Consider the following 15871-nt stretch of genomic DNA (forward strand, 5'->3'; position numbering starts at 1 on the left):
CTTACCGCGACTCCCGACGACGACTCCGCCGCACTCCAAACGGTAACTGTCGATAGTTCTCGTTGGTTGACTCTTCCGATTGTCGTCAGATTTCCACGAAACCTGTTTTCCCTGAAGGGTACTTGACTGTTCGGAGCTTTCCCGCTGATTTTTCAAGATAATTTTCCGACGACCCCAATAAAGGGTAATAGAAAAATGAAATGTTCAATCGTACAAAATATTTGGTAAAACGTAACATTGTGAACAGTCGGTTTCAAGAGATTTAAATACTTTTCTCCAACGCGTAGACGGCGACAGTGAGACGATAGACAAGAAAAATGAATAAATTTACATGGCGATACGAAGCGTTCAAGTGACTCGAATATATGGACCTGAAAATTATTGCTTGTGGACAATTTCAGTTATAAATCATATGCATGGTTTTGAAACGACCGCGATTATGTTCGAATAAATTCCTCACTCTAAGAATTTTTGCACATTAGAATTAAGACCGTACATATTTACGACCTGTATATGTATATTGGACGGTAAATGATCGAGCCGACACGCATAAGCCTCCGAACGTAAATAATTTCAACTGCGAATCGATTTCGCATTGCTATCACTTTTGCAAACCGTGACTACTAGCTTCTTAACATTGATAACGACTAAATGCTTTCATGATTTCACGCAAATAAATTTTCATCCAAGTGATTTTCTCTTCATACGAATAAATAACAGCCTCATTGATATCAAAATAAGTATACAAATTTATATTGAAGTTGAATTATCTTCAACATTGATACGTGGAGAATATAATTCTGCTATTCATACCTTGGTTTGTATAAGTCTTCTAGTCCAGCATTGTTCTCAATTTATACACAAATTTATAAGTCTGATCGTCGTCGAACTATGAGAAATTTTCATAAATAAGACATCGTGGATATTATACTTACATTCATAATTAACATACAAATCCACCGTTACCTGTATTGCATCCACTATGTTTGATATTTCTCGTACCTACGATCATTATCTGTGATCTTGATTCTTCTTGATACAATGTTTCACATCTAATTACCTGTGACTAGTTTCCGAACACTATTATTTTTTGATACATTCATTTTAAGGAAAGAAGATTCATAATCCGTCAAGAAAGAGTCTATGAAGGGCTAAAAAGCAAAAGAAGCTTGAAACGCAGTTTTAATGGTTTTAAACGTCAGACTTCTGAGGTCAGTATACGTGTTAATTAAAATCCAGTGAATTACGAGGCTCCCTCGTAACCGACCTATTGATAAACCAAGGTCGTGCCTGTATCGGACGCGCGGTTCGACGCGAGGAGGTTCTCACAGCTTCTTCTCACGTTGGGAACAATGCGATAGACGGTGGTCGAGGTGAACGTGGTTCGTGTGGACCGATAAAACGAGAACACGTTCACGCGCGTTCCGTTCGCATCGTAAGACCGTTCATTCTCCGGGTCGATCAGGCGTGATCGAGGGGGGCCAACGAGGAGAGATTCCTAGATCCTCCGTGGCGATGTCAAGACCCGCGTCCACCCGTGTCCTCTGACTCTTCTGACCGGTTCGAGGGATCGAGACGTCGATAACGCGAATGATCGATGCTGGGGCAACGCGCGAGACACCGATCCAGCTATGAAACCGCCTCTTCATCGTTGACACCGATCACGACGACCGTTCCTCCACCGACCTACATCTCATTTATGTACATATATGCCTACACTCCGCGAGACAGTGTGACTTCGACTTAGTTATTTTCTTGTGTGAACAGAAAAAATGCAAAAAGTGAAATATTATTAATAGGGTCTGTACGTGGAACGTACAAAGGTGTACAACGTAGCTATGTAAAAAAATCATTAATAATGAATTAATAAAAATCTGCACCACATTAATCGTTCGACCGGTACGAATAAACGTCTTTGGCTTTCTAAGAACGGCAATTCCAGCAGTTGACTTGACGCACGTTGTGTACGTAAGAAGCCTGGTTCTTCGACACTCGGGAGAATATTAATTACCTGGCAACCCGTGGGCAAGGATAACGGAAATGCAAAAAAAAAAAACTAAAACGCTAGGTAGGAAAGCATTGTGTCTGCCGCTGAGTAAGCGGCTGACGCACGAAACGATGCGATTTCGAGAGAAGATTATATTTGTTGCACACTCGTGATCCGATAAAAATCGTGGACGAAGGAATTAAAGAAGAAGCAACATCATCTTCCGTTTTCAATTTAAAATGAAATTCTTTGATAAAACTTGGCACGCCGTGACTTGCGTAGAATCGGTCAGATCCTTGAAATGAAATTTGACTTTCAATCGAGGATGGGAACGTCGAAGGTTGGTCGTGGTTGCCGAAAGAAAGATTAGACAAGAGGCCAGCGTGTATATTGTCAAAATATATTCAATGAAAAAATCATCTTGTAAAATTAGACAATCGTTCCATTCGTTACAAGGATATTAATAATAGGAGTGATAATAATAATAATCTGTCTGTCATCATTATTACCTTGCCTAACGCAGAACCGCTACCGAATGCAATTAGAATCCCTACAACCTATAGCGGTGCCTTAAGAAACTCGAGGAACGTCCTTTATTTACAACAATTACGTGGAGTTCTTTACGCAAAAGGATTCGTGGAGATCGGGCGCGTTGCGAGCCAAATACATACGTAATTCGTCGCACAGCTTCCCATTCTTACCCCATTTCTTTTTTTTTTTTATACTTTTGAGCAATAATTACACGTAGTCGCACGCTCGCCGGTGAAGCTCGACGCGCCCAAACATTTATTTATAAATAATGTATATATTTATATATTTATATTCGTATTGAATCCACGTTAAAACCCAACGTTCCGCGAGATGATTCTCCCATCCTGTAATAACGTCACTCCCGATGTCGATGAGCCTTGACGTTAGTCAAAATGTCCGTCCGTCCGTTCCTAAGGAAACGTTGGATTTTCACACAGCACTGGTAAAGTTCGTAACCCTTAACTAGTCTTAGCTCAGAAGATTTATAATCAATAAATAGACATCGACAACTAATTACAAACGCTTTCTCGACTCAGGTGCCGCGTCGAGGCACCCCGTCGAACTTTAACCGTATCTTTCGTGTATATTCGCCCGTTTCGTTTCGTTTCGTTTCGTTTCGTTTCGTTTCGTATGTGTGTGTGTGTGTGTGTGTGTGTATGCGTATGAGTAGGAATTTATATATTACGTGTTCGCGTGTGGATTCCCATAGTCGAGTCGATTCGACAGGTGTTCCGTCGTAAATCAAGCTGTCTTCACCCGTGTCACCCGCTTACAATAAATACAACGCTTTCCGACTAATCGATCCTCCGGTGTACGCGTACTGTAAGTGTCGTCTCCATTTCTCTCCCGATCGAATTCCGCTCGATCCGTATGGAGAACATTGTTAAACAAACTCTCACATTAATTTATTTTCACATTTCTTTATTTCCTCCTAATGCAAACTTTTCCACTACAAAAAGTCCTGGTCGATCACCAAAAGAGAACTGACTCAGGTGATCCGACACCTTGGGGGACAGTTCCCGGATTTATTCACAGAATCGCGAGGCGATTTGATAGCTTCGCGCGATTAGCTCGCGCGTCTCGCGATCGGGTTGGAAACGAGGTTCCGAATTTGGGGATGATCACGCGCAGTCCAAGGATGCCAAGGACGCGGGGCTGTGGGGTCCTCCGAGCATGAACGGTGGACTCATCGGCGGTCCGCCGCTTCCGGTGCTGTTCCCGTAGAGCTCAAGGTCGCCAAGGGAACCGCCGTCTACGCTCCCGTCGCATTTGTCCGACTTCCCCTCCTGTTTCAACACCATGCGCCGCCATTTTGCGCGGGCGTTCTGGAACCAAACCTGCGAACACAGAAACGAGACCGAACCACGGTTACGAGCGAACATACCTACGTACATCGTTGTTATACGTGTTTCAGCTGAAATCGTATAGGGAACGAAGCAAGAAAGGGTTGGAGAGGCCGTCGAGTGCCGAATACGATGAACATAATCCTACTTTAACCACGGTTTCGAGAGCAGTTCCACCGGAATTGTTATTATTATTATTATTATTAGTTCCAAGAATTCGTGGAAAATGAAGGAATTGAAGTATTTGTTCCCGTTTAGATATCTACTGAGAAATTATTCTATGTGTTAGCAGTAATATGCTAAAAATTGATATAAGTAACAAGGAGGTAGATCTTCGTCAAAGGAACTAATAAGAACCCTACGTAGACTGCAACGGCGAGAGTACATCTTGTCTCCTCAGCAAGAATTTCCCTTCGCTTTAACCCCTGTTCCAGATAGATAAAAGACGACCGTGAATGCAAGGCGTCGCCATTTTCAAGATAGTCTCCTCCCCCGCAGACTTCGAGGTCGTGCCACCCCTTCGTGGTCGAAGCCGTCGCGTCGCGTTTCTCCCTGTTCCGTGGCGAACGCCGACGCGTTCCCGTACGTGTATTATTGTTGGCGCGTGTGTGGCGAGCGCCTACGTGTACGCGCGTGTGTAGTCACTGGGATTCGAGTTCGGGTGCTCGTGGTACACGTACGCGTGCATGTACAGATACAGGGTACGAGGAGAGGAGAGAAGCCGTAGCCGGCGACGAACGCAGCCGCGGTGAACGAGCGAGTATTCGTGCGTTTCGCGATCAATATCAAGCAAGATGGCGACCCAAGAACCCTACGCCCGCACCGAATACAATAGGCCGGCTCTCTCGCCTCCTCCCCTGGCCCACCCTCAACGGCCTTTTCTCTTTCTCCAGATCTTCTGCCCCGGCAGCGGCCGCGGCGCCATCGAGTCACCGTGAGCGCCTCTTTGTCCGTTTGGATCCGGCCCGAGGACGCTTCACGGTTACACAAAGATATCGCTTGAACCGCGGGAGGGTTTAATTCACGCGACGTAAATTTGGGGTGACGAAAAAAATTCAAGTATCATTTTGTAGACGATTTTAAAAAAAGGTCAGATACAATGCCGAACGGTTCTACATTATCATTCTGAACCTATAAAACATCCAATGGTTCTAAGAAGAGCACCAAGGATCCATAAAGCATTCTTGGGCCGACACTCATGCTCGAACGAGTCCGATTAATTCCCTATAAAAACCCTGAGGAGCGACCGCGAAACAGCCGGAAACTATTTCCGTCGGTAATTACACGTTCGCGTCCGAAAGACCAGAAGCCGAGACCGAACTAATCTTTCCCCCGGTGGCAACGATTTGACCCGTGATGGTCGACAAAAAAGCAGGACAAAAGTTCAGATTTTATTTCGTACAAGATTTGCTAAGAGATTTTCATATGAATTTTGGTTTTATATTAATAACTCAGAGAATCAAACGGAAGAATGAAGGCAAGGGTGGGTACAAACGTGAACGTGAATCGTGATGTATATAATTCGTCGATCAGCGATCGATTTTCAAGGTTCGAATGAACGGCGGGTAGAAGCGTGTTCACGAAACGGACCCCTTGCCCCGTGTAATTTAACGGTAGTGGGTTAACGAGGGCAGAGAGGCGCTCGTTACGACAAAACTTGGCCGGGCCGGGGATTTTGAGTAGCGGCGGATTGACGGAGGGCCATAATTACGGGGAAAGGCCACAGAGGCTCGTCGACGGAAATATCACCGCGGACCATGCGGTGGTTCTTTTACCTCAACGCGCCGCCGGCAGCACGCACTAATTGGGAGAAGCGCGCGCGTACATCTCGAACGCGCTCGCGCTTCCCTCTCGGCCTCGCTCGGGCTCGGGTCGCGCGTGAATATTTTTATATAGGAGAGGACTCTGGCAGCCAGCGACGCGCTGCACGAAGAAGGAACGAGAAGGGGGAGGGGGGAAAAAAAAAGGAGGAAAAACGATCGAACCACCGGCTATCCATCTTCCGACTGCGACTTTTCTCTGCACCTTTTTTACCCGCCTCTGGAAACCTCCGCCTCTCTCCAAACCGCAGCCTTTCTTATTCCTTTTCGCCTCGCGTCTGCCCACCGATGGATATCTTGTTCCAGCGAACAACGAGTCTTCTCGTCGGGAAATTTTTTTGCCAGTTTGTTTCGTTCGAGAGAGCGTACAATTTTAGCATAAGCAGTTCTTTTGACTAAAATCATAGCTAAACAAGAAGCTACCGAAATCGTTCGATCAGAGGTTCCTAAGACATCGAGCGCGGACGAAACTTTCCCCGGAGAAAACTCCCATTGATTAATGAACGCGTGGAAGCCGGGAGAAAAACGAAGAAGACGTTTCCGGCGGTAGAGTAGACAGTCTTGAGAAAACAATCAGACTATTTATCTTCCAGACGGTGCCGACAAAAATGAATCGTCGTGCCCCAGCTACGAAGCCGTCGCGATCGAAACGCGAGATCTCCGAGAGACTGTTTCTCAGTGGGACGGTAGACGATTTTCCTCGGGTCCTCTCGCTTTTCGCGTACTAACAATCTCTTCTATCTTTAAACCTACCGCCGCGCCGCGTGTTCCACGTTTCGTGGGTTGCCGGCCGAAATAAACGTAACACGGTCGCATAAATTCCGAAGACACCGAGGATCGAACAACGCGAGAATAACGAAGGGAGCGGAGCGCAACGATACAATCTGTCCAAAACGACGCGCGCCCGAAAATGGTACCAGCGGGGGACGATTTTAGCCGGCCTATGAAGGGCGTCATGCGTCATTGACGCAGCAACACTAATTGGAGGAGGCCGGTGCGCGCGACGCGAATATTTTTCCCGCGAACCGACCCTCTAAATTTCCTTTTAATTGCGCATCGCGACGATTCCACGCCTACCCGGCCCCCTTTTTTCCCCTCGTCCCATCGGATGCGAATTCCGGCCGATTCGGCCAATTGAGTTTCACTAAAGATAGTTGGTCGATTTCGCGAAATTGCAGTTCTTTTAAACTGACGGGCTGTTGCGAATAATTTGAAACGAACAAGATCTTCCGCTATCGATCTTCGAATCTACGACTAGCTCGTCCGTCTGAACGAAACGATTACGCAACACGCGGGACGAAAAATCGTTTTGTAACTAATTTCCCGTGTACACGTTCGATCGTAACGAGTAGTACAAAGCTGTCGAACGGATATACTAGAGGAGCAATGATCTTACTTGCAATACTCTTTTTGGCAAGCCAGTTTTCTGTGAAAGTTGCTTGAGATCCTTCGCGTCCGGATTGTGATTGATCGCGAAGTAACTCTTCATCGTCCTTAACTGGTGATGCTTGAAACTCGTCCGCATTCGTTTTGTTCTGCTGTTGGAACCAGGTATACCGGGAGTCGCCGGTCCTCCTCTGCCGAAGGGCATGTCTATGTAGTCCGCGTTCAAATCTGCAAACATAAATCCCCGACGTCCGGATTATGCGTCTTAATTAAAACACCGGCGTCGTCGCGCGGCTATTTTTAAAAGTGTATCGGCTGCTAGAGCAATATCAGTTTGGGGGATCTTTTAGAGGACCTCTCTCAAACCTTCCCAAATTCATATCTACACCAGAATCGTTTTACAATTATTATATTAATTAATAGTCTTTTATAGAACAATCGGTGATTGGATTTAAGGAAGGCATTGATGAGAATATGATCTAACCTTTGACTGTCTCCGCTCATCTTCCGAAATTTTATCAAGAATCTAAACCCAATCGTGGGACGATAGCGACTTAATCGAATAAAGTTATCGGCGGTAACAATTGCTAGAGAGTTGCTCGGGAGTAGATACGAAGAACGGTTGCGTCGGAAGCAGCAACGCGGCTGGTCGCGACTCTAGCGCTGTTTGATGTGTATCACAGCTCATTAGCTCCTCGAGTGCAAACAAGAAGGGTGATAGCGTATGCGAAAGACCAGCGGATACACGAGCCAATTACAACTCTATGCAGCAAATAGTTTGCAGGCACGATACCTCATTCCGGTATACGGTCTATCTTTTCTCGAGGAGGCTTCGCGTCGCGTCGTCGGATAAAGCGACGACAGTCGTCCCCGGCTAAAGATGCCGGATCGATAAGATCGAGATCGATCTACCCCTATCACGTGGAAATCTGCGGAACCGTTCGCCCGTCGAGGATCAACGACGACGACTGTACCTTTTTCTGACTCGGATCGGTTTTGCTACCGCGCTCTTAGCCGCCGCTTCGGTGAACTGGATTTTACGGCACGAACTTTCAGATCTCGCGGAGATCTTGCAAGAATCTCTAATTACCGATGGAGGGCGATTATTAAAGACCGTGGGAGAATCGATACGAACGTCCAGACGCTGTTTCTAAAAATCACGTTTACAGTAAAATGAGAATGCCCACGGAATTGGAATCCTCTATATTAATAAAATGAATTGTATGCATCAAGCAGGGTCTCTCCGGACGTAAAAAGTAAAAAGGACGTGAGGAAAAGGTCCGGCGACCTTGCGAGCGAAGAGGCCCAATCGACCAAGCCCCTCCTATCAAATTATTTTATTTCCGACGATAAATTCTCGCGACTGGCCCCGTCCGACCGGCAAACAGAACAAATAATTCCCAGTCATCCGTGGGTCCTGCGTCGAGACGTCATCGTCCGCGACCCGAGAGATCTTTTTCACCGGGAACGGGCAGAAGGAAAAAGGAGGGAAGAAAACTGGTCGTCGGTGGTAGATGGTAGGTGGTAGGGAACGGCACACGGCCGGTGCGTGGTTCGTCCAGACTCGTCTCGATTCCCGAGTGGCTAGTTGTTCCCACGGTCGGTCAACAATCGAAATTAAGTTTTCTCGAGAGAAGAGAAGCTGCCGCGGCACGAAGCGCTGCCCACGCGCCCGCGACGCGTATACAAGCTTTGTTCGGGATCGGATTCGTGAATTTATGTCGCGGCGACAAATTTTATCAGGGTTCGGTGGCAAACACCTCACGCCCACGCGCGCTCGTAAATCACCGACGAGCGCACCACGTTCCGCTTCGCCCCGTTCAGCCCTGCCCTGTTCTGCCCTGTTCTGTTCTGTTCTGTTCTGTTCCGTGCGCGTACGCGCGATCTCTGCATGGTACACCGAAACGACCCAGGACTCGCCGAGATCGTGTCGAGAATTTTCGTGCACGATCGCGATACCGTCGACAATGAAAATCTCTCGGGTACAGGTACCCGCGGACTGGTCGTGGCAGAGCGAAAGGTTAGATAAGACGAGAGCTTCGCTTCCAGGTTCGCTCGAACGAGGTAAAGTGAACTTGTTACGTGAACAGTCTGTGCCGCGATATAATTAGACGGTTCGCTGGTAGTATTGAAACTTAATTAGACGCTTGTCTGCAGGAAATCTGATTTTTTTTTTTTGATATCGGTTCATTAGTTTTAAGAAGCGAGAAATCTCCCTGACACAAAGGACTCTACTAAGTTCAATTGAAACGTAACGTTATTAATTTTTTATGACGCGTGAGTCAACGACACTTCAGCTTCGACACTGTCTATCGTAGTTTCATAGCAAATCACAGTTAAGCAAACGTTTGATCGTTTCACGGTCCAAAAAATCGTACAGCGTCGTCTTATGCTTTCTGATCAAGAATTATGATTACTGCGTGATTCCAATGTGCATTGCGTGTTATCGCAAATTTACATGTCTCGCCCATACGATTTATCTCTCCTCCTTTAATTAAATTTTGTACATTCTACGTCCGTGAATGTCGAAATGTTAATCCGCGCGTGAAGCTATTCTATCTTTCTGGAATAATTTTTGAATTTCTGGTTGGGACAATAAGCTGGCTTTTTATAAGCTCCGGCACATGGTGCAATCGCGAAAGCCATGAATCATTTCCGAGCCGGCCGATGCTCGCGTGCGAAACGAAATAATATTCGCGGTGAAACGAACGGAATTGAATTTTTGACAAAGGAGACCCGGTAGGATAAATTTAATGAACGAATTTTTCCTTCATCCTTTTCATTTCGTCAATAGAAGGCGTGATATATATATATAAAAAAAAATATTCCTCACTGACCTATGTTGCCGGTCATAGCCTCGAGGTCCTTGGGCTTCCTCTTCCTCGGCCTTCCTTTCTGTCTCGGCGGCGGAACAACGGCGGCGCCATTGAAGTACGGTACTTTGGGTGGCGAACCGGCGTCGGGAACCGACGGAGTCGACGGCTGAAGCGGTACCGGGCTCACGTGACTGTGGGGATGCTGGGGGTGCATCGAGTGGTGCGGGTGCGGCGGGTGCGAGGGATGATGGTGGTGATGGTGAAGGAATTCCGGCGAGGGGAACGGCTGGCCGGGATAGTGTGGACCTGGCGGGTAAACAGGGACCGGGGGACTTTGCGACGGGTGCAGTTCCGCGCCCATCTCGTAGTGCAGTCGACAGAGCACCGCGCCGTCCCTCATCCCGAAGTGATCGCCCTTCGTCAACGGAACCGCGCAAGCAGCGCACGAGAAACAGCGGACGTGGAACACCAAGTCCCGGGCTCGCATTACTAGTTCCGAGGCGAGTATCGCCGCTTGACATCGGGCGCACCGCTTCATACTACCGAACATCCTGAAACATATTATTCAACGTTGTAAATTATCTTAGAAGAAGACACTTAGATTATGTGTAACCTGATTATACTCCAGAGTTGTTTCGAGATTTTTCAATAGACCGTGCTACTGTTCATTAAGGGGGCGCCAATTAATGAGCTGAAGAAATGAAACGACGTTCGTCGACACTGCGTACGAGCGGATCGGAGAAACGAACCGGCATGCCGGCCACGACAAACAAAAATAACCAAGAAATTATCGTAACTGTGGGGATGCAGATGCAGGCGGCGCACATTTTTTCATTCAGCTTAAACGATACAAACACACGTCCGCGTGGTGGACGTTTCCCATCGGCCGGAGATATCTGCCGCACCGCGCCTGTGTTCTCCCGATATGTGTAGGATTCCGTTAAATCGAGAAAAAGAAGGCAACAGGCCGAGGCCGATAAACAGCCACCGACAGAGAAAGGTGGAACGGAGACGGTTTACAGGCCTGAGACACGTAGAAACTCGGTGATATCGCGAAGGCGAAAGGAAAGAGGGGGGGCGGGAACACGTAACGACGACGGGACGCGAAGGTGGAACCCGCGGCTGGACCGAAAGGGCGGAAAAGGGATGGAATATACCGATGGCAACGGGCATCGTGACATCGCTACTGCATTAGCGGCACCCTGCAGTCTCCATTACCGAAGCCGGTCGACTATCTACCCGACATCCACCACGGCTACCTACCTACCTACCTACCTAACCGCGGTCTCCATCTCTCGCTCTCCGCCTGCTCCCCGAAATATATTACCTCCCCCTCGCAGCTGTATTAAACAACCTAGATAGAGACATGCCCGATCTTATAACCCTGATGCTGCTTCGCGCGTCCTCCCTACCCCGACTCTTTCTATCTCACCTAAACTTGCATCTACTATTAGTATATACGTGCAGACATTTTTTGTATTGCAATAAAATACACAAGTAAATCAGACCACATTTGAAACACTTACATTATTTCTTGTATACTTTCAATTTAGTCAGAAGCGAGGAATATGTTGTTGATCACGCGATCCAAACGAACTTGAGGAGGAAGTCCGTTCGAAGGGGAAACTATTTTCCTAACTGTTATTTAAATCGTGTCAACGGGAGGGAACGATTTTTTCAGAGATCGTCCGATAGGTATCGACTGTGAATGAGGAAATGCGGGGAAAACAAAAGGAGGATGTGGCCACGCGAAATCGCGCAACGGACCGCGGAGCAATGGAATCTCCCGGCAATTGGAAAACGAGAAAATACAGAATAACGATCAGATACCGCGAAACCAGGAAAACCGATGCCGTACCATGCGTATAACGAGTTTCGTTGTTTCGCGATGGAAAAATAGCGACGTGGTATCCCGAAGTCCTGAAATTGGAATATATTCAATACCGCATATTCGAGTAAAATAAACCAGGAGTATCAATTATATTTATTCATCGCAACTGAATTTCATTTTATTCTAGCGGAAAGTGCATTATGATCGAGCCGTGCAGTTGCGAACTTCCTATTCCATCGAACGGAATTTCTTTTTGCAATACGCGATATGAAATAATATCTTCTATCGAATTGGACACATTAAACATGGAACTATCATATGACTAATCCTCTTCTATTTCACCGAACAGGTTATTCGAATCGAGTTAGAAAAATATTTCGTCTCCAATAAACCCCGACAAGTAGATCTCGATTTGGAGTCCCCATTCAGGCGTCGACGAGAGTTAGCGTCAAGCCGTGTCAACACCTCTTCAAAAGGGACACAGGGCGAAACAACCTGAATGCTACTGCAGAGTAGCCAGTCATTCAGCGCCCCGTCCTACTTACATCTCGTGTCGTCTACGACGAGCGACGACGAATAGCGTGGCAAAGATTCCTCGAGAGTCGACGGTATTTCGAATGTATGGGTCCCCGTGAGTAAAACCTAAACCTAATCTAATGGATTAGGCATGGCCTGTCGAGAGGGTCTCTTGACTCGGGACACATTGTTATCGTTTGCTGATCCTATTGACAGCCCCGATCCCGGGACAATAGCCGCGGTGGTCTGGTTTGCGCCCAGCGGGGTAACTGCACCGTATTTTTCGTCTAATCAGATCCGCTCGAGCGTGTTGGGTAATCGACTGACTGACCCTCTTTCGAATTTATAACAACAGCGGTCTCCCGTCTTCGACCGCATAGGTGTTCTTCCTGCTTAAGCTTGGTTAAGACGTTTGCCAGGGGAACTTTTGTTAACAACTCCTTCCTTTGTACTTGCAGTTTCGTCCGCTTGCCAATTCACGATTTTATTAGTATTCCAAGAACTCTCTCTCTCTCTCTCTCTCTCTCTCTCTCTCTCTCTCTCTCTATTTCATTTCTTTACTGTTTTTTTTATGAAACATAAAACAGTTGCTTTTTTCAATATGGAGCCGGAGTACAAAAGAGAACGAGCTACATGCCTCGTTAACCCATCACCTTCTCACCGCCACAATCCCGTAGCATGCGATCCCAAACACCTCGCAAAGCGACGGAACCCCGCGAGAGGTATTCAGGTTCGCAGCACGGTAAGGAAAAATTCTTCACGTGAGGGGTTTCGGCAATTCCTTGGCTCTGTTCGAGCGTGTCTTCGGTCTTCGCCTCCCCACGATAGCTGTCCCGCCGGATGGATGAATGAACGGAGGCCTCGAACGACCGGGAATAACCTCATTCACTCTCCCGTTTCCTCCTCGTTCCGGTTTCACGGTGGGGGAACGCCCGCAGAGTTTTACAAGATGCGCCATATGCGATACATTATTATATCATTGTATATTGTACATGAGCGCCATGCCGCGGTGTTCTAAGCACCGGCACCGCGCCATAGCGGGTAGCGCCTCGCTTCCTAAACGGACCGTGCACCCCGGGTCTCCCGCTACAAAGACTCGGAAATCTTTTCGCGCGCTCCTGGACCGCTCGCCGTGCGTTCGCACACTCGCCTCGTGGCCCACGTGGATTTCCTTTACAGCCTCTTTTTCTTTCCTCGCTTTCTTCGGCTTCCAACCGATGCGACGCGAGATACACGAGTCTACACGTACGTATGTACTTATTTCTCGCCTGCTGACTCGCCGCGGCTCTCGTCTTCATTTATGCGTCGCTGTCCTTGTAACACGAAATTCTCCGATTATCAAAAATACCCGCGCGACGAAATTCCAAATGCTCGAGCTATCTTGCTTCAGCGGCATTCGAGCAATTTCACATTCCAGCAATTTCTCCCTAATGTACCCGGGGGAACCTTTAGCCGGGCAGCACTTCCTAAATTCGCGTCGTCGTTAAGGGTCCGGTTTGTACAAATCGGCGCGCGGTCAGCACGCGAGCCGATCGCGAAATTAATTAACTCGAGCCGAGGAGGGAAGGCGCGTGAAATTTTTCTGAGGACAGGCATCGCGTGGATATTGCGCGCGTGTCGTGTTCCCGCGGCATTAGTCAGCCCGCGTCCGAAAGGGTCCAGTCCGCTTCTATTCGTTCGGTACGCATAGTCGTATATTAAAGCGGAGAGGGCCGCTGACAAGTCGCGCCGGGATTAAGCGAACCGGCCGGCCTCGCGATGCGATGCTGTAAATTATTATTTCCACGATAAAGGCTTGTCTCCTACCCTCGGACTTGAGATACCGAGCGTAATTAATGCCTCAACGCGGTAACAGAATCTAATCGGAGGATTCGACGATCGCGGCTACCGTCCACCCTCGATACGTGACTGGATTGTTCAACGAGAAAATGGACCGAGGGTGCAACCAACCGTGGAACGTAATAAATATGTTCACAATTTTTTTACGCGTACTCAGTTTTCGACGTGAAAGACACCGTTTGGAGTGAAGGAACTCTTATCTGCCACAGCTGTAAAGACAATAGTAGGGTTGAAGTAACAGGTCTTGTCCGTTACACTCGTTCATTCTAAAGGCACGACTCAGATAAAGAAAGGAGAACATTCTTCGAACGAAGAAACAGAGAACAATGTTGAGGTTGCATATGGAAACGAGAGTCCACTGTAACAGCGAAACACGCAACGTTTCGAAGAAAACTGTTAGGATTTCCAGGCAGAATTCCCATCGCCTTTTATCGGAAGGCGAATAGAACGTCAGAAGAGGATTTTCTGAACGGATAACCGTGTCGAGATGGCGAGGATCCCTCATCGCATTGGACATAAACATGTCATATCCGCGGTTATCAACGGCAATAACATTGCAACGCGAACAAGTTGGCTTTCGTATCGGCGCTTCCGATCGGGCGAGCTCCCCGCGGTGCCGTCGGCCAGCGAACTAACTAACAAAGAAACCAAAAAGGGAAACGTCTCCGGAGCTCGCGCACCGTGAAAAACTCGCGGCTGATGTATCGATAAAATAGCGTTGGCAACGTTAATCAAGCACCCACGGGGGCCCGCTGGAACAATCGTTGAGAAAACAGGAGTGCTCGCGTCTCCGAGACGCGTTGCGCAACGCATGCAGACAATCTTTGGACATCATCTATAATAATAATACCAGTGCAATTGTGTCGCTTCGGTTAAAATTGCAATACGTATCTAGAAGGAACCGGCTGATCACTGATGGAGATTTTGTTCCGGATCGTCGTCTCGGCCTCTCGCGATTGCCCTTTTACTGGAAACGTCTAATGAACGCGAATCGTGAATCGATCCCGGCTTCTAATTGTGAGGACACAAGTGGAACAAGAACGAATTACTGATCCGACTGAAAATGGTTGCTGGCGACCATTTAAGACCGATGGGGACAATTTATGTCCTCGGTTTCGTTTCGCTTTAGATACATATTAGGTTGTGCTTAATTTTGTTACGGGATTGAGAATCCAACCTTAGTTCCCCACGTGTCCATCCTGTAGAATAGATCCATCAGAATAAATTTAATGTAGGAAGTTGTAAATTATTCCTAAGAGTCTTACTCATTACTTTAACGTTCTTCTATAAGTTTTTTTCTGAATAAGAAAACGAAGGACATTGCAAGAATCGAGACTAAGGAAATATAAATTTGAGGGAAAATAGACTGTGATCAATATGACACCTAGGAAATTTACCTACCCAGAGGGTCGTAGTTACTTAGCTCATCTCGTTGTACCGCAATAAATACCTACGATTACAATGCTGCCCGGCTGTACTACAGCCACGCCTCCAAGCGAGTTCCTATAGGTGGCTCGACAATTTATGGTCAGGACGACTATAGCACTTTCAGTCAACTTTAAAAAGAGAGGAATAACTTCACAGAGAAATTTCTATTTTCGTAAATTTTTGTCCCACGAAAGAATATCGTGCCCTGAAACTGATTTCTATAAGCTTTGTACAATTTTCTATTCTTTTGTCAAATCACTGCTCCCGTTTAAGGATGTATTGGCTATACAGTCAATCCCAAAAGTTTATGCACTTTAGAAACGCATTTTTTAAAAAGAAATCAGACGTCGGAAGAACATTGCTAATAATAAACA

General features: G+C 47.1%; 1 protein-coding gene across 2 annotated transcripts in view; it reads right to left on the reverse strand.

Annotated features, from left to right (window-relative positions):
- Positions 1-2359: 2359 nt before the first annotated feature.
- The window catches only part of LOC108622740 (protein apterous-like), a 40026-nt gene continuing 26514 nt past the window's right edge, over positions 2360-15871 (reverse strand). For both annotated transcript variants that reach the window (XM_018020817.2, XM_018020818.2), the window contains exons 4-6: positions 9905-10434; positions 7078-7295; positions 2360-3855 (exon numbers count right to left, since the gene is read on the reverse strand). In XM_018020817.2, coding sequence (XP_017876306.1) covers positions 3640-3855; positions 7078-7295; positions 9905-10434 — 964 coding nt within the window. In that variant the 3' untranslated portion in view covers positions 2360-3639. The remainder of the gene's footprint in view (positions 3856-7077; positions 7296-9904; positions 10435-15871) is intronic.

The sequence above is a fragment of the Ceratina calcarata genome, unplaced genomic scaffold (assembly GCF_001652005.2).
Source record: "Ceratina calcarata isolate Rehan_Ccalc_2016 unplaced genomic scaffold, ASM165200v1 scaffold235.2, whole genome shotgun sequence".
Classification (NCBI taxonomy): Eukaryota; Metazoa; Arthropoda; class Insecta; order Hymenoptera; family Apidae; genus Ceratina; species Ceratina calcarata.